This window comes from Phaethon aethereus, assembly GCF_964289735.1.
Source record: "Phaethon aethereus genome assembly, chromosome: 10".
Lineage (NCBI taxonomy): Eukaryota > Metazoa > Chordata > Aves > Phaethontiformes > Phaethontidae > Phaethon > Phaethon aethereus.
This window is the reverse complement of record NC_138586.1, coordinates 2568503-2592888: the sequence shown is the minus strand read 5'-3', so window position 1 is coordinate 2592888 and position 24386 is coordinate 2568503. Positions and strand designations below refer to the sequence as shown.

At 57.0% G+C, this 24386-nt stretch overlaps 1 protein-coding gene across 1 annotated transcript in view; it reads right to left on the bottom strand.

Moving 5' to 3' along the window:
* Positions 1 to 5314: 5314 nt before the first annotated feature.
* Positions 5315 to 24386, bottom strand: part of SLC16A2 (solute carrier family 16 member 2) — a 33838-nt gene continuing 14766 nt past the window's right edge. The window contains exons 2-6 of the mRNA XM_082004212.1: positions 12924 to 13068; positions 8532 to 8994; positions 7923 to 8066; positions 7231 to 7459; positions 5315 to 5702 (exon numbers count right to left, since the gene is read on the bottom strand). Coding sequence (XP_081860338.1) covers positions 5482 to 5702; positions 7231 to 7459; positions 7923 to 8066; positions 8532 to 8994; positions 12924 to 13068 — 1202 coding nt within the window. The 3' untranslated portion in view covers positions 5315 to 5481. The remainder of the gene's footprint in view (positions 5703 to 7230; positions 7460 to 7922; positions 8067 to 8531; positions 8995 to 12923; positions 13069 to 24386) is intronic.

Sequence of the window (24386 nt, the reverse complement as noted above, 5' to 3'; positions counted from 1 at the left end):
TAATTCCCACGTCGAGCTGCCACCTCTCCAGCCCCTTTTCTTTTGACACCCTGGGCAGGAGCAGGGCGGAGGAGCGGCAGCAGCTGGGAAAGCTGCCCGGCCACGGGGAGAGGAAACCTGGTGGGACACAGGCACGAAGCCCCTTTTCTTTTTCAACTGGTTTTATTCTACACAATTCTTTTAAACAACATTCATAAAACATCATTAATTACAAAAATGTGCTAGTATGGGGTAGGGGTTTGGTTTTTTTTGTATACCAACAATCAGAAATTCACATTTTTGAAAGGACAGTCATACTTTTAAGACACACATTCAAATACTTTACTTCCAGATACAAAATTTTATGGGAATATAAATCGCTTACAAGGAGCAGATGTCCAAAAAAAAAAAAAAAAGAATAATTTTAGACTCCAGGTTTTGACTTTTGATCGAATCGAGCGGCTGCTTCTGGGGCGCTGGCTCTGCTGATCTGTCGCCTCACAGGACCTTTTTTTGGGAAAAAAAAGGGGGTTGCAAAGCTCCTAAGGGTGCTCGCAGCCTTTTACCGAGTCGTTCTCGGGGGTACAGACACCGCGAGGGCGAGCGTTACCAGCACATGGGCAGGGCAAAGCCCTGCGTCCCCCCCCCCGAAAACCCGTGGGCAGGATTTTTGTCACCGGCGACGGCGCGAACGCCGAGCGTGATGGCCCCGGAGAGCAGCGGGGCTGGAGGGGGGCACGGCCTCGGCACCCACCAGCGGGGGCTGATGGCAGCAGGCTTGGCGGTCCTGCTTTAAAAACAAGCCGTCTCACGAGCTACCCGAAACGGCCAAAATTCAAGCCTCCGCCCCGGTGTTTTTATGTGGAGTCGGCTCCAAAATCCACCCATCCGAGAGCAAATATTTGCCTTTGTCCCGCTGGATTTCAGGGCAGGGGAGGGAGAGCGGGGTAATTTCCTAATTGCCCTCAGCCTCCCCAAAAAAGTCCCGTCTCCTTGCTTTAATGGGTTCAAGTGGCTGAAACAGGATATGCTGGGAAAGTTCAGGCCTCGAGAAGTCGTGTCCTTTTCCGAAAGGATTGGATCGATGCGCCCGGCAGCCAAAAACCCAACTGCATTCAGGCATCTGGCCGTCACCGGCCAGAAGCGGAACGTCAACGCTACGCAAAAACCTGCTCCGGTAAACAACTCGTCTCACACGCCACGATTAAAAATGTACACCAAAAAAAAAAAAAAAAAAAAAGGAAAAAAAAAAAAAAGAAAAAAAAAGATCTTCGTTCCTTAGTAAAATAGACGCTAAGTCTAACGCTACGGTTAAGAGCTACGCTTGCCTCGCCGGGCGGAGGCGGGTGTAGGGTGAGCATTGGGAAGTATGTTACAAAAAGAGGAGAAATTGGGAGGTACGGAACCTCCTTCCGAAGCCACGTTTTGCAGAAAACGGGGAGGACTGCGTGTCTTTCCTCGCCTCTGCTCTGGCAGCCCCAAACCACCGCGACGGTGGGAGGCAGAGCTGAAACGACTTGAAACTGGGGGTCCCCAAGCCCCGTGGTACCGCAGCAGACCTGCAAAAGCCCTCGAGGGTTGATGGCAATGAGGACGTGGCCCTTCCCCAGCAGGGAAACGCTAGGAAACCTCAACCCCAGCCAGAATTTGTTAAATTTAAGCTCTGTGACTTAGAAAGGTGTATTTCCCCGGCCACGGGATCGCAGGGCAGGGCACGCTGCAACGAAGCAGCTCCCGCAGACGGTTCCAGTTTAGTTTCACAACTCGAAAAAGCTCTAAGCTGTGAATCACGGCACTTCCAGGCAGCTCCGGCAGCCGCTGCCCCGCCAGCCTCCCCACCGCCGGGGCGGCCCTGGAAGGCTGAAAACACAACCCCCTCCCCAGCCCGTCCAGCTCGGCTGCCCCGCTCCATCCCTCGGCCAGAGCAAGAAGAGTTAATCCCGGCGCCTCACTCTGCAGCAGGGGAAAGAAAAAAAAAAAATAGAAGAAAAAAAAAAAAAATAGAAGGAAAAAAAAAAAGAAAAGACAACAACTTGTTTTTGAACACCCTCGAGCTAAAGATTTAGCAAGGCAGCCCCAGCCAAGCCCCGAGCGGGCGCTGCTGGGACACGTCCCGCGCTCGCTGTACACTTACATAAGGCTACACGCGCCTGCAGCTCTGCAAACACCCCGGGCACGGAGCGAAGCCGGTCCCTCCCCGCTCCCTGCCACCCCCTTCCCACCCGAGGGACTCGACCCGCTCCCATGCCCTCGCTGGCTCCCAAAAACGGCCGAGCCCGGAGTGTCGGGCCCCGCTTTCCTCTCCCGGAGCAAGGGAGCGGGGCGGGAATCGCAGCCCGGCACTCGCAGGAGGGGGAAGAGTTTGGGGTTTTCTCATTAGAAAACTGAGTAAAAAGCAGTTTTCCCCGTGAGCATCGCCCCCCGTGCAGCCTTCGCCTGCCCCGAGGACGACGAGGGTGTGCTGGGCTGGGCTGGGATGAGCGGATCCCGAGGGGAAAAAACAGGAGGGGTTTTAGGACGAAGCTTTTTGCAACAGGTGGGGATCTATTGGGCGTCACAGCACCAGGCTACAACAGGCTAAATGGCTGTTTCGGAGACCGGTGCCGTTTCTCCCTCTTTATAGACGCTCAGACCACCAACAATCCCACCCCTCCCGCGCCACGAGTCTGCAAAAATTCTTGCAAGCTGCCCCGTACTCAAGGAACGCGGCAGACGCGCAGCCGCAGCTGACAAACCAACCCCAAAATACTCCCCTTCTTGTTGACAGACCGCAACCTTTGCCCTTCCCGTTCCCATCCGTGTTTGCAGACGAGGCGAACCTTGCATCGCTCTTGCTCAAACACGCCTTCCCCGCTGCAGAATTTGCCCTCGTCTAGACCGAGGGCGGGATCTCGACCGGACGAAGATGCCGCGAGCGGTTTTGGGAGGCTGGTACCGGGCGTTGGTCCGGGGTAGGACGAGGGGTGGCCCACGGACGCACCTCGTCACCCGAAATCTCCTGGAGGGTCGACAGCAAGAGCCACGGGCAAAGACAGACCAGCATTTAGGGGGGACGACGGCGGGTATCGCCATCCCTCCTGGGCAGAGCCGCCGGCTGCCGCAGAGCCGCGCTGATGCCGCTGCGGCGTGAAGCACCCGCTGCAGCGAACGCAAAGGCCTTTGCGTTTAAGGCGAGTGGAAATCTGTAGAAATTTGGGATCTGAATCGTAAATCGCCTTACGAGCCAGACAGGCTTTACCGCAACAGGGTGGCGTGCACGGCTGTCGTCGGTGGGCTCTGCCGCGCAGCCGCTCGCTCAGGCCGGACGTGGGTTCGGGGCAGCTCTGCTCGTCCCCTTGTTGGTCTGAAGAAGCTACTTCTTGAATTCAAATCCCTCACGAGCTCTCCTTTGGGGGCCGTTGAGGTAAAACACACGACTTAAAGAGCTTCATCGAACTCCGACGTGAATAAAAGCCCCAAAACTCACAAAAGGAGTTAAGGATGCAGCGTATTGCTTCCCCTCAGCCGTCAGACAGCCTTGAAGATGCCCCGCTGCCAACGCTCCCGCCTGAGAAGCGTCGCTTTAATGTCCTGCCCTCGGCTAAGCCTGGCAGATCCCGCCGGAGCAAGGGCCCCGCGGTTCGGCTCGCCGCGACGCACGGGTGAACGCGCGCCCTTGCCGCCCGATGCGGCTTCCTAAACCAAGCGAGGGGCCAGCAGAGCCACAGCGGGCGAGGCAACAGGGGCAACGAAGGGTAATAACGAAGAGCCACAGAGAAGCGTATGGAAAGAAGAGATGAACGGACATCTCGTTTTATAGTCATAAACAGACGCATCACGACACACCAGTGAATTTTCTAGCTCGTACGGGGACAGGAGGGCCACAAGACCACAAGATCTTACAAAGGGTTAGCCAAGGCGGGCTAAAAACAGGGCCAGAGGGGCATGCAGGATCCTGAGCCTATATACAAAGCTCCCGCCGCTGCCCGCGGGAGGGGGGCCTCCGCTGAGACCCAATTTCCGCAGCAAAGATTCGTCTTGGTGTTACAGACCCCCCCACTTCGCCCGGGGACCGAGGGATGATTCCCACGGCACACGTCCCCCTTCAGGCTTCTCGTTTTTGACTGGCAGGTGAAGGAAATGGAAATCCAGCGAAGGATGGTTTTGCAGTCAGGATAAATGCGAGCTTCGCTTCTTGCGCTCTCCTGGGTTGTTATTCCCAGGAAAAGGTACCCTGGTCCCAGCCGGCACCTCGCTCACGCGGGAGCCCGTCGGGGCAGGAGGACTTCCCGTGCTCTGTGCCACGCTCCTTAGTGATGCCTGGAGACGATGAATTTCCAGGCAAGGCTGAGCTCTGCCTTCGCTCCGTGTGGTGGGTACCCATGGGCTGTGCTATTTTCTTGAGCTCTCTGACCTTGAGCTTCACTGACCCGGCGCCGGCTCCGCACGGCAACGCGCCGGCTCCGAGTGAAACGCTGCCAGGGTTTCCAAACCCTTTGGAAACACCACGCCTCCCCTGCCAATACTGATGGGGAGTTATTGCTGCATAATACACAACCGGCCCCAAAAAAGAGCAGCGGCACCCTTGTGCCCCGAGCCAGCTGCATCCCCGCATCCCCGGGCGCCGGGAAGCTCCGTCCCGACCCCGCGTGCCTCGACGCCTCCGAAGCGCCCGTCTCGGCAGCTTGCCCGTGGCTTTCACCTTGCGGAGGTGGCCGCCGCGGGCTGCGCTGGGAGCTGCCCCTCTCTTTTGCGCCTCGAAAACCCAATGATTAGTTGCCGGGTGAGAAAATGGAGGCGGAAAGTGGCCAAGGGACCTGCCGGTCTCGTCCCCGCATTTTTAAGGCATTATTTTGCAGGAGAGGGGTGCTCCTGCAGGACCGGAGCCGGCCGAGCTCCCCGTCGTCCCAGCCGCGGCTCCCTGGGCGCGTGGGGGAGCAGCGGAAAAGGAGGCGAGAAGAAGATTAAAGCGGGACTCGCCGACCAGTTGTTTGGTTTGTGCATCGGATGAAAGCAGCGTTTCCTCCCTTGGATCCGCTGGCTCCGAAACAGCCGCTGGCGCTGGACGGGGAGGGGGCTGTCTCGCTTGGACGTGACGCCCGAGTGACACCCGAGGAGAAGGAGGGGCAGCTGCCAGGTTCAACAAGCTCCATCTGCGGCCGGCTTTAAAAAGGTATTTATTAGCTGTAAACCTCTGTCATGACATATAGAAAACTGGGGAGAGGAGCGGGAGATCGATCAAGTTTGAATCCTGGTGAGAGTTCTCCTTAGAAAAATGGTTAGAGGAAAAAAAACTCAAAAAGGCGGCTTTGAAATCAAAACTGTCCCGAAAATGAGCGTTTCTGCTAGTTAAAAGCCTTTAACTAGAACTTTTTGTGGTGTTGGTCTTTGTTTTTTGTTTTTTCCGTTACAAACATAGTGCATCCGCGATCGTGGAGAATTACGGTCCGTCTAGAAAAGGGCCTGTGCTTGGGCTACGGAGAGGCTGCTGGTGGCGGCCGCGGGTGCCGGCGAGCGGGCGCGCTACATGTGTGCTTCGGAGGCCGGGCAGCCCGGCAGCAGCTCCCCGTTCACCACCGCCTCCGAGACCAGCATCTTGTCTTTGCCGGAATCCAGGCGCTGCTTCTTCAGCATCCTCTGATGGACCAGCGGGACGACGGAGAGCACCAAGCCGCCGATGATGGGAGGGACTCCGGCAAAATAAAAGGCCGCGTCGTAATTCCCAAAATAATCATTGAGGTATCCTGAAAGAGAAGAACAGCGGCGGTTATAGCCACGTCAGTCTACCAACCGACTTGTCTCCTCCCTTGAGTGAGAGCTGCAGCTCACTTCAACCACAGGATTTGGGGAGATTTGGTTTTTTAAAATAATCTTTTCTTCCATTGCATTCCTCAGAGTTTTTACGCCCGGGATTAAAGGATGCGCGCAGCCAACGCTGTGTGGCGAGGAACCCCAGAAGGAAAGCCTCAGCCATCCCTCCTGTCTAACCAGAACAGGACGCAATCAGACACATCCCAAACGATCCCAAACCACAGAATCACAGAATCATTACGGTTGGAAAAGACCTTTGAGATCATCAATCCAACCGTCTACCCAACACCACCGTGCCCAGGAAACCATGTCCTGAAGTGCCAGGTCCACACGTTTTTGAACACCTCCAGTGACGGTGACCCCACCACCTCCCTGGGCAGCCTGTGCCAGAGTTTGACCACTCTCTCCGTACAGAAATTTTCCCGTAAAGAAACGCAAGCTGAGACAGTGTTAAACAACCAAACATTTCAGGTGGCTTTGCTAGCGCCTTGCCGGCCAGGAGGTGATAGGAAAAGCAGGCAGGGGCTGTTCCTCTGCAGACTGCCTCCATCTGGCAGCCCTGCTTTGCCCGTGGATATTTTATCTACACGGGGATGTCAGAGGAAAAACACGTTACCAACAATAACCGATCCCTTACAAACCAATGAGGTCCTGCACTGGTGGGTTCGGCAAGTTCTGACACAGCCAGGCACCTTCGGAGAGTAACGCGTTACCATTTATTGGCACTGGAAAACCCCTCTGAGTTTCCTCCCGTGTAGACACTTGCCTGGGGTTTACACCCATGAAACGAGCCCCTTCACCCTGCCCTGTGCCTAGCAGGGGGTCCTGCAGCAGCACCCTAATGGCGAGATGTCTGCCACCCCCACGTTCCTTCACGAGGCTGCTGTTAAACTGAATTTTGCTGCCCGGAGCAGAAAGATCAGAGGTGCTTAATACAGCTTTAGCTTAGCGATTGCTGTTGCTGACATTCTTCTGCTCAAGGGCCAGCTTTGGCAAAGTGCTTGCTGTTAAGGACGTTGCGGTTATTACTATTCTTAAACACACCCCCAAGCCTTGGGAAGACGGAGGCTCGGGTGTCTGCATCTCTAACTTTGATTCAGTAATCCAGGAGCTGAACTTACCGGTTAGCAATCAGCCCCCAGATATCTAAGATGACTTCTAGCAAACTCTTAATATTTGCCAATTTTTAGCTCAGCTTCAAACAAAAAACAGTTAATGGTGTGATCTTGGGTCGCTCTCACTGTTCCCCCGCTGGTCACCTTCCACCAGCCTGGAGAAAGGCCCTTAGATGCTACAGGACGCGGCACGGAGTGATGCTACACCCGTGCTTCAACCCCCATGTGACACGGTAAGCCAGAAAATTCAAAACCGTGTGTCTGCTCTCATGCCAAAATATCACCACGAAAGCACCTGCTCCCTCCCAAGAGCTGGGTCCAGGTCCAGCACCGCAGCACTACCAACCTGCGATCGGCGTACCCGCGGTCATGGGCACGGCCATCAGCCCCATGAGGTACCCTATGGCCTGGGACGCCTGCATGGGCCCCACCAGCTCGAAGGCGATGGGGGCCATGATGGTGGTGAAGAAGCCATCGCAAAGGCCGAGGAAGAGGCAGATGACAATGACGCCCTCGAACCCTCGGCACTGGGGGATCATCATGCACAGGATGCCCAACAGCACGAAGGACGCAACCTGGGGAGACAAAAGCAGGCATGTCATTGGGGTGCAGGATGCGTGGGTGTGGGCAGCAGGAAGTGTCATGAAGATGACACTGAACAGGTCAACAACATCACCCCCTCCTCTGGACCCAGCAATGCCATCCACCCTCTGCTCTCGTCTCGGAGAGGCCCTTAAGAATAACCTTTTAAGAAGCTTTAGGAAGGATTATCTGCTGGATTAGCCGCTAGATTTCAGCAGTTTGTTTTTGAAAAACCACAAGAAGGTGAGGGGGTGTCCAGCAGCTTGGGAAGAGTCGGGACCACAGACTTTGGTGGACAGGCACTGAGACTTCAGGTGAAGTGTGTAACTTCTCTATGCACCTTTCTGCAACAAATTTTCTTCCCTAACAACGGACAAGTGTGTCAGGTAATGGTCGGTAAAGGATTTGCGATCTGAGGTTGACAGCAGCTCTGCGAAGAGCCAAGACACAACGTACCTGCAGGTAAATCTTCTTCAGCCCGGGAATGCAGTCGCCAATGCGGCCTGAAACCAAGCGCCCCAGCCCTGACATGGCCCCGAGACAAACCAGGAGGATCCAGTCCTTTTTCGTTTCTTGAAATCGCTTCTCCACGTATTTTACCTAGGATGGAGGGAAGGACGCAAGGACACGAACCCTCAGTAAATTAATCCCTCTCATATCCCAAAAAGGGACAAGACTTCCCACAGAGGGCTCATGGCTTTGGGGGATGGTTGTGTGACCCTCACGTCTGAACCACGCTGACCTGCACGTGCCACCTCCGCCCACCCCAAACCCAGCAGCCCCCTCCTCTCCTGCTACCGATGCTTGTCCTCAGGAGCCGCGGGAAGCGACCGCTCTGCCCGCCCAGGCGCAGAGGAGACATGGAAGCATTAAAAAGCTGTCTCCCACCACCATTCCTCTTTACAGGATGTGCCTGCGGCAGTTTCTTAGCTTCGAGGCTTTTGGCGGCTCTGTCCCTACTGCCCATCTCCACCTCCCCACCTCCTCCTCACTTGCACGGAGGAGCCCTTTCAACTCCGGGCAAAGGGACCTCCCTCCCCGTCCAGTCCCAGCCAAGGCTCTCACCAGGTTCATGTAAGGTACAAGGTATCCCAGGACAGCCGTAGCGATCCCAAAGGCCCAAATCCGATAGGTCTTTCTCCGGAAAACCCTCAAGTTGAAATACTTGCGCGTCTGGGACCAGCACTGCTGCCGCATGCTCCGGCTGCCCAGCTTGTCCTGCCCATCGTGCTGAGAGTCACAAGAAGGTGGCAAGATGGGCCGATAGGTCAGGGACAAGAATATCTGGATGAGCATTAAGGCACTGAGTACTTGGAAAGTATGCGCCAGCCCGATGGCCTTCCCGACCATCTTCAGGAAGAAGGGGAGCGGCACGGAGATGAGGCAGCTGCCGCCGGCCACGATGCCGTTGGCCAAGCCAAGGCGGCGCTTGAAGTAGTGACCAAGGATGACCAGCGAGGGCTGGAAGGCGAAGGAGCTGCCGCAGCCAAAGAGGATCCCGTACGTGAAATAACGGACTTCCAGAGACCTAGTGGGAAAAACCATGTCGAGGTCGTTACGCTGCACAGAGGTAAGGAAGCCTTTTCCCCCGCGGCCCTGCAAAACCCGGAGCCAGGTCGCACATACTACAGGTGCTACGCAGACGGGCTGGCCTCGAGGAGCTTATTCCCTAGCCAAAGCAAGGATTATCCTCATTTCACAGCTGGCACGTTAAATCTTCAGGAAAATGAAGCCTAGCTGGGGAGTGCCTTCTGCAGGGAGGAGGAGGCAGCAGCCAACCGCCCTCCTTGGGAAGCTGACCCAACTCGAATGGTTTTTAAATTACAGCAAGCAAGATTTTCTAAGGTAGGCAGGGTGGGTTATTTTTAGCTCGAAATCCGTTTTTTTTTCCACTGAAAGGACTAATTGAGAACAGTCTGCAGCCAGTGTTTGAAAGCAGAAGGCACCAACCCCACTGGTTATTAGGCACTTAGGAAGGGAACATTGCGTTTCTGCCCAGGCTCCAGGCTGGTTAATTAAGTTCTTCTTCTTTAAGCTACTCTGGGAGCTTCAATTAGACAGTTAACAGATCTCATTTGTACCTTACATTGGTGGCTGCACTCGAGGAGGGAGTGAAGTTGCTGCGCTACAGAACAAGCGGAAAGTCCCGAGAGCCTTTGGAAGGAGCTATTCCCCAATTGCCAGCCCCGTTTTCCCAACAGAAGCGGCTGAGAAAGGAGCCTAAATTTAGGCGGTGCAAATAACCCGTTGCGTTCCTCTCCAGACAAAGGATTTTTTTTCTTCATTCCTGTGCAACACATTCAGCTGCCAGAGTCTGCCACAAAATACTGCAGGGGAGGAGAGTGCGATGGAAACGTCCGGGCAGCTCACCGGGCAAGCGATGCTGCACGAACGGGGTCTTTACCCCAACACTCAGCACGACTCGTGTGAAATATTGAGCGTCGCTCCTGCAGCGAGGGGGAAGACAGCAGCCCAGCTCTAAGGGAGCAGTTTGCAGTTGAGAAAACATTTACAAGCACATAATTTCTTCCATTACACGCTCGTCTCTTTAGCTAGCCAAGCAGCAAGCGGAACATGCGTGCTGTACCCAACGGCTCCAAGACGAACGACTGTCGTGAAAGGCAATTTCCAGCTACTCCAGAACGGAGCCCCATCAGAAACCCCCTCGGCAGGAGCCGGGCGAGCAGCTGGGCCGCGCAGGCTGTCTCTGACCTCCCACGCGCCCGCTCTGGCCCCCTCAGCTGGGTCACACCAGCTTTGGTACCGCGGCTACGCTGACGTGTCGGATACGCGGAGACAAACGCCCCGGTTCCCGTCTGCTCCCCGCTGAGGCTGATACCCCTGCATGAGCCGTGCTTCTCAGCCAGGGTGTCCCACCCCGCTTGCTGGGAAAGGGCGGCATCGTCTCCCTCGGATAAGGAGGTCTCCCACGGCTAACGGCATCTCCTGGGGCAAGGAGGTCTCCGCTTACAGCTCGCAACGGGAACGGCCCTGGTTCAAGCCCGCGGGTAGAGTTCCGGGGAATTCTCGCTGCAGGATGAACCAGGCAGAAGTTGCAGAGGGGAAGCGGAGGCAGATGAGAAGGGACTCAAACCCCCTGCAGAACACTTAATGGTGCAGAAGGGGAGGGCCGGGAGGGCGCGGGGGGGCTGAACTGGCCATCATCTCCCATTCCTCAGGCTAAAACATCTCCCTTAAAACTGGAGGGAAGGTGGAGTCTTAACTGGGATTTCTCTCTTCTGGAGGGCACGTAAGATCTGCGGCGGCTTGAGCTGATCACCGGCGCAGGAGACACCCCGCTGCAAGGCAGCACAGAGAGGAAAAGCCTCGCCCCGACGCCATCCAGAAAACTTCGGCCTCCCCCAGAGCGCTGCTTTCCAGCATATTTGGTATATTCAGCGGGTTTTGCACAGGGTTCCCAATATTTTGCGAGTAGGAGGCACCGAGCGTGAGCTGGGGTCCTGCCGTGCAGGCCGGGTGGGTTTTTGGATCAGCTCGGCGCAGTGCTGGGAGCCACGGCTCCTCTGCTTGGACAAAGCAAACCCATTTTTTAGAGAAACCAGGAGGTAAAAGGCCTGGTTGGCCTTGATCCAGCCCTGCCTGAGCCCACAAACCCAGGCCGCAGCTCCCTTTGCACCCAGCCAGCGCTGGGCGGGTCGTCTCCAGCTGCGGCTGCGGGGAGCTGGCAAGGGGGGACCGAAAAAAACCCCAAACACCCCACCCTTCTCCATTGTTCTGGGTGAGCAGGAGCCGCCAGCTCCGCATTTCAGGACCGGCCTTCGCCATCCAGGTGGAGCGCTGCCAAATCCCGCAGCCTCGCTGCCCTTCCTCCGGCTCGGCTGTGCCGAGGGCGGCTTCCCCCGCCGCGGTCCAGCTGCGAAGGGGCTCCTTTCTCCCTCAGCAGGCAGCCAGAGGAATGTGAACCCGGAGCGAGAAGGCAGGAAATGAGGATTTCAGCTCTGGAGCTCTCCTGGAAAGAATATTCTTCTCTGCCTGTACGGTTTGATTTTTTTTTTTTTTTTTGTTTTTTTAAAAGCCCAACACAACAAGCCACCGGCAGCGATGTGGCCCCAAGAGCGATTTTTCTTCGCACGAAGGTTTTAGAATGCGGGGCGGAGGGGGGCAAGCCCAAGCTTCGTTGGTTAGAAGGAAAGTAAGTGGGATTTCGTGGGAAGCGCCAGTGACCTGTCCTGCCGGGAGCCCGGGCATACCTTTCCTCAGGACCGATTACTATTATCTTTTGAAATACAAAGGGGTGGCACCTGCGGGGGAAGTCGCAGAGAGCGGTTTCTTCCACGCCGCTGCCCGTGCCGCCGCCCGAGATGGCTTTAGCATCCCAAGTCCCCCCGGCTGCGATCGGCCCCGGTCGCTGGGGCTTTGCGAGGAGGCTCAGAAGCTGCTCCCCCCCACACCCCGCACTGCGACGGGGGGGTCCCACAGCTGGGGACTCGGGGACCCATCACCCACTTATCCACAGGGAACCGGGGTTGGGGCGAGCACGAGGGTCTCGTTGAGCAGGGTGAAGGGGGGCTGGTGGCCCTCTGCCCCGTGCGGGCAAGGGAGGAAAACAGCGCAGGCAAGTCTGGGAAACTAGCGTGTACTTGCTTTAAAAAACACCACTTATTGAAGCATTTTAATTAAAACAATATGGATTTTAACTGAAACCCAACCCAAAGCGATGTTTTTACTCAGAAAAATGATGCTTCGGAGGGTGTCTCCACAGTGCCTTTGAGACTCCCTTTAACAACCACCACGTAAAAGGACCCCAGAGGTGACCTCAAAAACGTCTTGGGTTGGACACTCCCCACATCGAACCGGGTAGACCTGCCAGCCACACGCCCGTCGGCGAGCGCCTGCCAGCAGGAATTCATGGCCTGGGATCAGCCGTGGAAAACGAGGAGCAGCAACGGCCCCGCGCTGCCGCAAACGCCCGAGCCAGCGCGGGAACAGCACAAACTGCTCCAAGCCCCGTCCTGCCTCCACCTCCCCATCTGCCCCGCATGGAAACTCCCTCTTGCCAGGTGTAACCCATCAAATAATATTTTAAGCATTAATTTACTCCCGGTACCAAATGTGAAATTTTTACGAAGGTTTTGTCCACGAGCGTCTCTTTGGAGCTGCCTGCCAAGAGGCACACCAACTTCTCGCTTGCCTGCTTGAAAGATGAAATGAAGGACCCGAGGGCTGAAATCCCATGAAACAGAAAGTCCCTCGTTCAGGTAAAATCTGCTCCCTTGTTCTATCAGGACAAAAGAGCAACTTGGTTCAATTTGGAAAGAAACAGGCTGAGCGCACGTGGGCTGCATGTGGGCAGGGATGCCAGGACACCTCTTATCTGGGTGGAAACCACCTGCTTTGCCCCAAAAGGGAGCAGCGACGTGTAGGCGGGGGGGTTGCAGGGAACAGTGAGGAAGAGGAGCTCGCCAAGGAGCTGGCATGGCCCCTCTGCAGCCTTACTTGGTGAAGGAGCTGGAGAGGAGTCCAATGAAGGCGATGGCAGCTCCTGAGGCTGCCGTGGTCCTGCAGCCGATCCGGTCGGTGAAGATGCTGACGATGGGAGAGCAGAAAAAAATCATGCCCATGGCCAAGGAGCCGACCCATGCTAGGGAGAGAGAGAAGAAAGGCGATGGTCAGGGCGGGACAGCAAGTGGGTGCCCGGAGGAGAAGAACCAGGGACCGGCCCCAGCTTTGAAGGCGGTCTCAGCAGAGAGGCAGCCCCACCACACACGTTAATGAACGCTGCAGCGCGTAACGAGCACGGTTACCGCTCGCGCTGCCCGCCAGCTTCAGGGTGCCCCGTCAGCCACTGCCGCTGCCCAGGTGCGATCGGCAGCGTCTCGCTGTTCGCCCGTGCGGCGGAGGCATGGCCGGGTTTTCCTTTTATTCCCCTCCGCCGGGTTCAGACGTGTCCTAGGGAGTTTTCAACGCTTTTTTCTCACGGCCCTCGCTGGGCGTGTAATGACGCCTCCGCTGATGGCACTTCCACAGGGGATGTCGCCACGGCCAAAAGCCCCCCGAGCTCCTCGGAGCCCTCCGCTCCCCGGCTTTGGCTATGGAGAGTTTCATACCGCGCGTTCTAGCTCTGCGTTTCCACACTCATCCGTCACTGCTCCCCACTCCCCAGAGCCAGGACCGCCTCGCCTCCCCCTCGCCCCACCTTCAGCGGGGATTTCTCGTTGCAGCTGGGCTGATGGGAGACAGACGGGTTGTGCCGGGTTAGGTTAGATTACAGAATCACAGAATCACACAGAATCACAGAATCACTAAGGTTGGAAAGGACCTTCAAGATCATCAAGTCCAACCGTTAATCCGGCGCCACCATGTTCCCTAAACCATGTCCTGAAGTACCACATCCACATGCTTTTTTTACATCCCGGGCGATGCCCAAGCGGGGCCGTCATCTCATGCCTCCGTCCGACCCACCTCTGGAGAAAGCCACTGTCTGGCCGGCTGTCCTTTTCCAGGAACTTTTATTATTCGCAGATTATTTCAGCCTGTCACCTTCTCCCTGCCCTCCACCTTCTCTCTTTAACGGCTTCCGTGACTATTTTGAGGAGGAGAGGCAGGCTTTCAAAAACGCAATGCGGTAAGGAAAAAAATCTCAAGTCTACCAGCTCCGACGAGAAGCAAGAGGGCCCCTCGGCAGGGAGCGGGGGGAGGCAGGACGGATGGACGGACAAGGGGACCCCAGCTCTATCCGGCACCCGAGCGAGGGGACCTCCCGGAGCATCCCCCAGCTTCAAGCACTGGATCTGGGCTGCCGAGCGCGACCTGCCTGGCGCAGACCCCAGGAGGCACGCTCCTTGCTGGTTTTTATTCCTTTTTTGGGTTCATTTTTTTTACTTTGCACCTGAAATGGGCGCTCTGCAAACCCTTTTAGCACAGCCCCGCACAACAACAACCCGTCCTTCAAGAGCCGTGAGATTTTCAGAAAATAGCCAGGTCCCTATTAAAAGCAAATCCCGGCTATGTAACGGCCTCTCCAACCTCTGCCTTTCAAAAAGGACCACACAAAGAAGCCCTCGCTAGCCTGGGAAAAAATGACCCTTCCAAATTAATTATAAGTTCGCAAGGACCCAATTTACTCCAAAGTCTTCCTTAATAAATGCAAAGCGAAGCAATAAAAAGGAAAGCGGAGGCTGCGCGGGAACCTCATGGGAGTCGCCGGGCTCTCGCCTCGACGCCAGGCGAAATGAAAAAGGGCGAGGGCGAGGGAGAGGACCCCCCTCTCCGGCTGATTTTCTTGGTTATAAACACAAGGCGCAGTGTAATGAAAGTCCTTCTAATAGGATTAGGTGGCACGGCTCCAAAGAGCCGTCCAAAACAACTCCAAGAGGGGGTGAGGGGTGGGAGCAAAGCCAAGATGGGAAAGGCTCGTTAAATTGGATAATATACTTCCAGAAATGTTCCTTCTACTCCAGCCAAGGCAGTAAAATGTTAGATGGCCCCATCATGTTTGAAGTTTGTTATTTTTGGAAATTACTTTAAGAAACGCGGAAATAAAAGCATAAAGCGAAGTATTAAATTTAAAGGGCCAGATTCTGATCTTAATAACCCGGAGATTTACATGCAAATAAGCAGTATCAATCTCTGGCCCCAAAAATGCACACTCACCTGCGGAGATCAAAGCAAATCAAGGGCGAGAGGCTCAGCAACGGGCGCTTAAAAGCTCCTCCAGCTTTGGGTTTGTAAAAAGGAGATATCGCTCAATTAAAATTGGTAAACACACACACACACACAAAAAAAAGAGTCCCGTGGCAAATTGCTCTACCTTAGAGAAAGGGCTTACCACAAGCAATGAATAAAAATAGGCTTGGGGAAGAACATCAAGTTAAAATTAGTAAGAACAATAGCCTCACTTCCAGAGCGGGGTTTTGTCTTCCCAGCGCTTCCCAGCGAAGCCCCGGGAAGCCGGGAGGGCTGGGCGAGCTCCAGCGCTGGAAGGAAACCTCGGCAAAATCTGGGGGCTGGAGAAAGCCGCCTCGGCCCCGGCCCCAGTCCCGGCGTGATTCACACCGAAACAGCCCCCCGAGGGCGGGCTGCACAATTTACCCCCGTTTTAGCCCCAGCGCGACAGCGGCGATCTCCCTTCGCCTGGCTCGCGGCGAGGCTGGAGGAAAGCCGGGGCAGAAAACCACGGGCTGGGAAAAAAAACGGGGTTCAGGTGAAGTGTAGCCCCAAACTTGCCCCCCTGCCCCGACACAGAGTCCGTGGGTCCCCTCCAGGGGATGAAGGGTTTATTTTTGGTATTGAAGTTTCTCCTGGACTTCACTGGACGTGAAGGGAGAGGCAGCCGTTCCTCCGGTGGAAACCAGACGGGGCTTAACCAGCCCGAGTCAGGGCTTCCCTTCGGCAGCTCCTCCGATGCTGGAGAAGTTACAGCTTGATTTAAAGCCCACAGGGGAAAGGAAAAAAAAAAAAAAGGGGTGTGTGTGAATCTTTGCTTCTGATTTCCACGGGGTTTGGATGAGATGGTTAATTCCTAGCCCAGCCACACCTCTGAGGCTGATAACCTGGGCGCGATACTGAAACGCACGAAGACAAGCCCCCACAAGAGGCACGAAGCCTTATCAGCCGCGCGGTGCGATCAAGCAGATCCTAAAAGGAACGATGGACTGAATCCAGCTGAGGACAGGGCTGGAAGGAGCTCAGGAGCTGTGCAGGATTTGGACAGGAGTCAGGTTAAGACTTGATGAAGTCTCGAGGTGCCGTAAGTCCAGCCACCTCCTGGAAATACCAGCTGTAGGGGCTGGTTTGGGAGCTGCCGTGGTGGGACCCGGCTGGCGATGGCCAAGAAACCCCCTCTCCAAGGCATGCCTTTACAGAAACACCAAAGGCTTCAGAAACCACTTTTTTTAGTTACAAAAAGGCATTTAAAGCACTCTCCTTTTGCGAGGGGGCGTGAAGATGACCCCTGATTTGGGGGCTGGCAATAGTAGAGGTGGCTCAATGCGTGCTGTCCTTCCCCGAGAGCCACCTCTCCGCTGACCCTGCTTGGCCCTGCAAGGCCAACATCGAGACCAGCCCCGTCCACGCCACCCTGCTCCCACCCGCAGCCCCTCCTGAAGGCGATAAAGCAGCAGCCGGGGAGCTGTGACCCCCCCGGGCGCACGCACCCACTCCTCGCTGCTTGCTCCGGCAGCGGGCTGAGCACAGGCCACCTGCAGCTCAGGATTCCTCCAGAGCTTGATGGGACCTTCCCGGTTGTCCCAAGGATGCTCTGGGGTATGGGAAGAGCCCAGCATGGGGCTGGTGCCGCTTTGCTGGAGCAGAAAGGTTGACCAAGAAGGGCATCCCACCAGCAGCTCTCCCACCGCGTGACTGCACGGGGGGGTAAAGCTCCAGCTAGAGCTCCCCAAATTGCTCCTTACCACCTTGACTGAACAAAGATAGCCAAACTGTTGGCCCGTGGCAGGTCCAAAGCAACGTGGCCTTCAACACGGACGGGGAACGACAGCGGCTGAAGATCGTCAAGGGGAGCGGTGATGCAGTGATGCAGGAGATGTGGCTGACACGGTGAAGCCGAGCCGTCCTCCCCGGCACCGCTCACTCTGGGCTCAGGGTGGAGTAAAAACCGCGGCGGTGACCCGTTTGCCCACCAGCCCCGCACCATCGAGCTGTGCCCATGATGCAGGAGCTCTGGGACCAGCTGTGCCTTGGCCACCATGTCTTGCCGGCGGTGGGTGACACCGCTGCCGGGGACCCTGTGCCAGAGGAGGACTGGCATGCGGGGGTCAGGACCTGCAATGGGGCTGGCAACGCCGGGGGGCCAGGGAGGGCCGTGAGCACCGCGTCTGCGTGTTCACGGCAGCAAGAGGTGGGCAAGGCCCCCGGGGTCGGTCCGGGTGGGTCCCAGGTGCCAGATCAGCTTTTTTCCCAGCAAGGCCACCCCAAAAGGATGAAAAACTCCCTTTTTTGGCAGTATTTTCCTGAGCAGAAAAAGGTTTCTGGGCACTGCGGAGCAGAGCAAGGTGGGTACAGGAAGGTGAGACACAGCAGGGGAAAATGTCACCACTCCGAGACGCAGATCCAGAGCCCCCCGCTATTTAGTTCATTGTTCCAAAAAACATCATTAAAAAACCATCCTGCGTAGCACTTGCGGCCAAGCCTATTTGTTCCTTTAAAAATGAATCTCCAGGGAGAGATAAGGAAGGGACGTCGCTCTCAGCTGTGCTTCCCCGCTGACCCAAATACCCCGGGCTGGAGGGATCAAGGACCAGGAGGTGACCTCAGATCCGTCGCCGAAGGAAGTGTCTTCCCTCGCTTCCCGCGGCTTCTCCCGCTCGCGCCACGGCCGGGACAGGGCGGCCGCCGGAAGGGATGGGGACGGGGACGGGGACACGCTGCAGAGGGTCACCTTCCCCAGGCCCTTGGCATTTCTTGGAGGAGGAACGGGGCAGCCCAAGGTAACGCGCCTCCATCTCCCCGTCTGTACCGCCTCTCCGGGAAAGAAGTCATTTCTTGACTGGTGCTTTCTGGAGACGGGGAAGCTCTGCTGGCATGACAAACCTCATCACGTGTCTCCAAAGCCCTTCCCAGCCCTACCTGGCGCCCTTTTCGGGTGCCCCGGGAACCCCAGCAACCCGGTGGCCCTGCCCACGCAGACGCTGCGGGGAAGCGGACGGCTGTGAGCCCTCCTCGGCGGAGCGGATGCGTCCCGCCCGCAGCACATCTGCAGCGAGAACGGAGCAGCTGTTTCATCTTGCGCCCTTAAAAAGCGATTTGCGTCATCCTCTTGCTCAGAGAAAAGCCTGAAACGCTCCCAATGGCTCAGCCCCATGTGCTCGGCACCCCCCACGGACTGAGCACATCCTGGGGAGGGTTGGTCAAGGCTTAAATAAAGGCAGAGGCGAAGTCACATCTGAGGAGGCCACCATGATGCGTGGGAGGAAGGGAAACGAAGATAAAGAGCAGCAAACCGAAGCTGAGGAGCGGCAAACCGAAGCTGAGGAGCGGCAAACCGAAGCTGAGGAGCAGCTGGGCTCCTCTGGATGAGAGGTGGTGGCGGTGGGCCGGTGCGGCGGCAGCCACCGTGCATCACGTGCAGCTAAAAGCCAGATTAACTCATTAATTGTATAGCAAGCCCTGCTTGGTACCATAGCCTAAAGCTTCAGAACAATGTCCTCCTTCATCAGGTTTGGCTGACTTCTCCCCCCTCCCTTCTTTCGGAAACAATTCCAGAACAGCCTGAAAATTGGAATAAATGGAATTATTCAGAGGAATTATTCAAGGCCAGGTCTAACTAAAGACCCTTTCAGTGTCCCGTTCGTGGCAGTGTTAGGACAGAGTAAGGAAAGATGTGAATGTCGTAGAAGTGGCAGCTCCCGTCATTGCGGCATCGTCCCACGGCCATCGGTAACGCAACAGCTTCTCGGACACCAGACCCAGCAAGCATCCGTCCAGTCTTTGCCATAGGAGACTTTTAAAAAATCCGTTTTTAACTGGTTCAGGAGCACAGGTTACTGGAGCAGAGCAGGCTGGGAATGTACTTTGCTTTAAAAAACCCACCACATCTCTCCTGATCGGGCCTCTCTGCCCCTCGCTCTCAAGGACACAGGGGACATTTAAGACACGATGCCCAGGCCACCTTCTGTAACCGCTAAGTGACAGATATCAGCTTATGTGAGAGAAAAGTCCCAATATTAGCGGCCCTGTGGCCACGTTAAGTAGAGATGGAGACAAATCTGTGGTTTTACTTGGCAAGCGGCAGGCGCGGAGTGTTTGCCTGAGGTTCGTGCGCTGAATGTCTTGAAGAAACTCAGCCCCAGCCACATTTTGCATCGTTTCAGTCCAAAACCATAAAATTCAACCCCAATTAGAGCAAAATGGCGTTCGAGCTCGTGTCTGAGCTGCATCACGTCCTCCCCGTCCGCAGCCCAGCTCCCGCTCGGCCTTAGAGGCTCCAGAGCTGGTCCAGAAATACAAATTCTTACGAAATCCATCCAAAAGCAACAAGGCAGCATGTGCTCTGCAGCTGAAACCCCCCATGTGCCCAGGCCGGATTTTTCTCTCCAGCGCTCCCCTCAGCAGGCTAGAAAGGTTTTTCTTCTCTGCGTCACCTTCTGGCTTACAATTTTTGAGAGATGATTCACCTACCACACGCTAACGTTGTTACCCAACAAATAGGAGCTACGGTCGCAACAACTTCATCTCAATACGGGCTCCCATCCACCACGTCCCATCCAGACGTCTTTCCATGACCTATACCCTCAAGGAGGCTGAAGATCTTGCTACCCCAGTCTCTCCTGATGTTGGGCGACTCCAAGTTGGACCAAGTTTGCCCATGTCCCATCTCCCCGGGTTCGAGGAGGCTGAAGATCTTGCTACCCCAATCTCTCCTGATGTTGGGTGACTCCAAGTTGGACCAAGTTTGCCCATGTCCCATCTCCCCGGCTGAGAACCCGGGGCTGCACGCCCGGAGGGCAACTCTTGGGGTTCAACCACTCTTCGGCAAAACCGGTGCCCTCACGCAGCCCCTGCCCGAGTGAACTGGCGTAACCTCTTTAGTACGGGGGGAAAAAGCACGTCCCGGGGGGGAGCATCCCCTCCTTCAACGGTACCGTCAAACACCTCACCAGCCCCTGGCTGCATTTTAATCCAGCAATTTCATGAAAAACAGAAAAGTTCCATTTTAACTGGTGAAAATTCCCTCCTCCCGCCCGCGGAGCGCCAATCTGTAATTAGCCTTTCATGTAAAACGATGTTTATTCCTGACGGAGTTTATCTTGGCACAAACACGCGCTCTGAAATGTGCACACATTTGAAGACTCAAACCCTGCATTTAATTCTCTATCTGCTTGTTAATCCTCATTGTTCCCAAGCCCCTTTTCAAAACACACCCACGGGGAGAAGAAAGTATTTTTTTATATATATATAAAAAAGCCCTTCCAGCATCAGGAACACCAGCGGTGAGTGCAGCACCGCAGGCACCGGCCCGGGGTCCGGTTGCCCCCCCAGCTCCCGGCGCTCAACCAAACACACCGTGCCGAACCCAGGAAGCCTTCCTCCTGATTTTTTCCATCTTTCCTTTTTTTTTTTTTTTTTATATAATTTTTCTCCCCAGCCCTGATGCCCCTCAGATGTCCCCCCTGCAACGCAGCGCACTCGTCCGAAGGACAGGAGCCCCTGTATTTATTTGGCAGCTCTGCAGCGGGAGGGTGGGGAAAGCGTGGTGAGGAAAACACCCCCAGCCCCATTTTGGAGAACCTACCCCCAAGTAAGGCAAGCAGGTGGGGGCCAGACCCCACGTTTCGTGATTCCTGGGCTTAATTTGGAGCAATTTGGGATTTAGAGGCTCCCAGCGCGCAGTGGCCGCATCTCCTAGCGTAGCTGGACCAGCAGCCCCCGGGGGCCTCCCAGCTGGGACTGGGTGACCGAAGCGGACCAGGACCTTCCCACCCCATCCAGCACAGCAGCACGGGGCCCGTCGGGGCGAGCGGGGAGACCAGGGGGCTCCCGCACGGCTGCCCCAGGTTGCCCCACTCCGGGCGACCACAGTGCTTCCAACAGGGCAATAAACATATATATAAGGTATCTACCTTATAAAATGAAAGGGAGCGTAAAGGGTCAGGGCCTGGGCTAGGGTCAGGGTCAGGATTAGGATTTGAGGTAGGGTCGGTGTCAGGGCCCGGGTTAGGATTTGGGTTTGGGTCAATGTCAAGATTAGGGTCAGGGTCAGGGTTTGGGTTAGGGCCAGGGTCATGGTCAAGGTTAGGGTTAGGATTTGGGTTAGGGGTCCCGGCTCTCCCCAGCCCAAGGCACCCTGGCAGGTTGGGGTTTCCTGCAGGCCCCGTGTGCTGGCTCCTCACCCTGTGTTTTGGGGGAAACGGTTCCCGTTGCTGCAGCCAGACAGGTCCCGGAGCCGACGGCAATGATTAACTCCGGCGGGACGGTGTGGGTCAGCCGTGGCCCCGGACACCAGCTGCTGCACATCCGAAATTTTAAGCCTTTGGAAAAGCCATGACCTGACCAAACTTCACTGGGCTTTGACTATGATTAACCTCCTCCAGTTGCTTGTACGAGCGAAGCGCTCGCTTGGGAACCGCTCAGCGCTCACGCCCTGCCACGGCCACCCTCCCGTCCCCGACAGGGCGGTGGTGACACCTTTGCTCTTCCCCCAGCCCAAAACCACGTCATCTCCTCCAAACCCCCATCGTGGCCGCTGCTTGTAACGGGCAGACTCGTACTGGTAACCAGTTCCTGCAGCACACAGACAACTGGGAGGACACTGCAGCTGGGGGACGGGGCTGGAGGAGCTTCAGGAATTCACCCCACCGCTCCATGTCCCTTTGCAGACCACCAGCACCAAGAGGCCGCCCTGCAAGACGTGGTCATCCTCCCAGGCAAAGACCACCTTTGCAAAAAGGGCAGGGAGGACGCGAGGAGGTGGCTGCCCACGAGGACACGAGCGGCGTGAGGGGCAGCCCCCCCAGCCGACCCCATCCTGGCACCGGCACCAAGACCGGGCCAGCAGTGCCGGCACGTATGCCCGGCCAGCACCAGCCACCGCTTCCCAGCTCAAGACCCAGATGAGAGCTGCCACTTTTGAGGGGGACATCTGAAGCCCCCGGAGGGCACGGGAGTGGCTCCAGCGGGCCCTCATCCCTGGCCCAGGCTCACCTGCCATCCCGTGCACACGACCGTTATGGCGTTTGCCCGGCTCGGCGCGGCTCGGCGCGGCTCGGCTGGCTTCGTGACACGCCGCCGGGACGCAGAGGTCGCGGCTGCCGGCCAGCGCACGTCGGAGAGCACAGAAAAGCAGCGGCATGGGCCGGAGGGGCGATGCCGACGGGACCCTCCGTGTCGAGGTCAGCCATCCGTCTCCTGCCAGGCACGGCATCCACGTGCATCCCTACGGGTGCGTGTGCCCGGCGCAAACCCCCCAGCGCGGCTGGCACCGCATCTCCGTCGGCGATGTTATACCCAAGGCAGGGCTGCAGGACCCCAAAAATCCCTAATGTTACTCCGGGGTGAAAGCACCTGGGGCATGCCAACCCCTCGATGCTTCGGGGAGGGGACAGGAGGGCTCCCGGGCCCCGAGGGGAGGCAGGTTGGGTACCCCTCCCGAAACGCGGCTGGTGGCCCACGGCTGCTCCATCCCTTGCGAAATCACCGGGCCCTTTCCATCTCCTCTTCCCGCCGGCAAATCCCGCCCGGGCTGTGTTTGGGAGCCCTCCGCCTTCTGCGGGGAGGCTGGGGTGAGAAAGGATGCTTTTTTCCAAGCTGGAAGAGACAGAAAAGTTTCTCTCTCTGCCAAATTTCTCGCGAGCCATCTTCTGTTTCCCATTAACGGGGAGAAGAAACCCTCCGGCCCGGGTCCGCGCTCCTCCCGCTGCAAATCCCACGGGTGCTTGTCGACATCCCAGTAAAAAAGGAGCATTAAAACCACCCAACCTGGCCGGCCATGACGGAGGGACCCACAGGGCGAGGACCGGGTGGAAAACAACCCCCCTGCTCTGCTCTTACATCTCCCCCACGGAAACTTTTCAACTCCAGTTGCTGGCAGGAGCCAGGCTGATCCCAGCTGAATTCCTTCCACTTACCAGCAAATAAATAGCAGTTAAACGGAGGGAGAGAGAAAAACACCCTTTTTTCAAAGGGAAAACAAAGAGGCCGGGGAAAACAAATGGAGGCGAAATGCTGGGCTGGTCACAGGCTCACAGAAGCACAGAAGGGTTCAGGTTGGAAGGGACCTTTAAAATCCAACCCCCCTGCCGTGAGCAGGGCCATCTTCAGCTGGATCAGGTTGCTCAGAGCCCCGTCCAGCCCGGCCTTGGACCTCATGAAGATCTTTTTCCCCTCTTGGTTGGGTACTTGACAGCCTTCCCTCTCCATTAATTAAGGGATACTCAGAAAGAAAAATACTTCCAGCCCTTTGCCAGCCCTCACCATGAAGGGGAGAAGCACAACGCGCTGGAGACCAAACCCAGCAGCCCTGGCCACAGCTCCTCCGCCCAGCCCCGGGCAGACACGGGTGGCCCCGGCACTTAAACCACCATTTTTCAGACAAATAGGTACCGCCGCAGGACATCCGCGGTCTCCTCCCAGCGCCGGCAGACTTCTCCTGCCCAGCCGTTTCTCCGAACCAGCTGGTGATGGGCATCTCCGACCTTTCCCTAAGCGAGGGCTGGCTCCTCGTGCACTCCCAGTATTTCCCCCACCCAACACCTTCCTTGCTGCAGAATGTCAGAGCAAGCTGTCCCCCGCCAGACAGAGAGAACAGCTTAGCACCTTTCGGGCAACTTTTTGGGGAGCTGGAGGCAGTGATGCACTCTCCGTCCCCCAGTGGGAAGAACCCCAGCCCGGGCTGCCGCACTGCACGCCCTCCCCCTCCGCCCCCCCGCATCTCCCGACCCTTTCCCGGTGGGTGGTGCTCAGCCCCGACACCCTTCCACATCCCTCCCGAGGACTAATTGATAATTAGCTCTCCCTCCCCTCCGGCGCAATGCGGTGCCTGGCTCTCGTCACCTTGCACCCCAACGGTCTGTAAAGGCACCTCCCCAAAAACACCCACCCCGCGCAGAGGGGTGGCTGTTTTGCCAACCCCGATGGCCGCGTCACCCCCAGCCCTGCGTCGGGGTACCCCGGCCACGGCCCGCGGCCACTTGCTGCCTTTTGAACCCCCGAGGCTGTTTGAGCCCGGGGAGCATGGCGGGGAGCCTTCCTGCGGCGGGGCGGGGAGGGGGACGGCGTGCGAAGAGCCGAGTCTCCCCAACGCCCGTTGGCCAAGGCTGGGGCACCCCAAGGGCGAGCGGGTTGGAAGAAGGCAGCCCCCGCGCTTCTCTCCCGGCGGCAGCCACCTGCGCTGCCGGCTCTGCCCCGCCGCGGCGCCGCGCGGCAGCGTCCTCCCCCAAGCCGCCCCCCGGCCCCCCCGAGCTCCGGGGGGAAAAAAATGCTGCGGCAACCTCAGCCTGAGCCCCC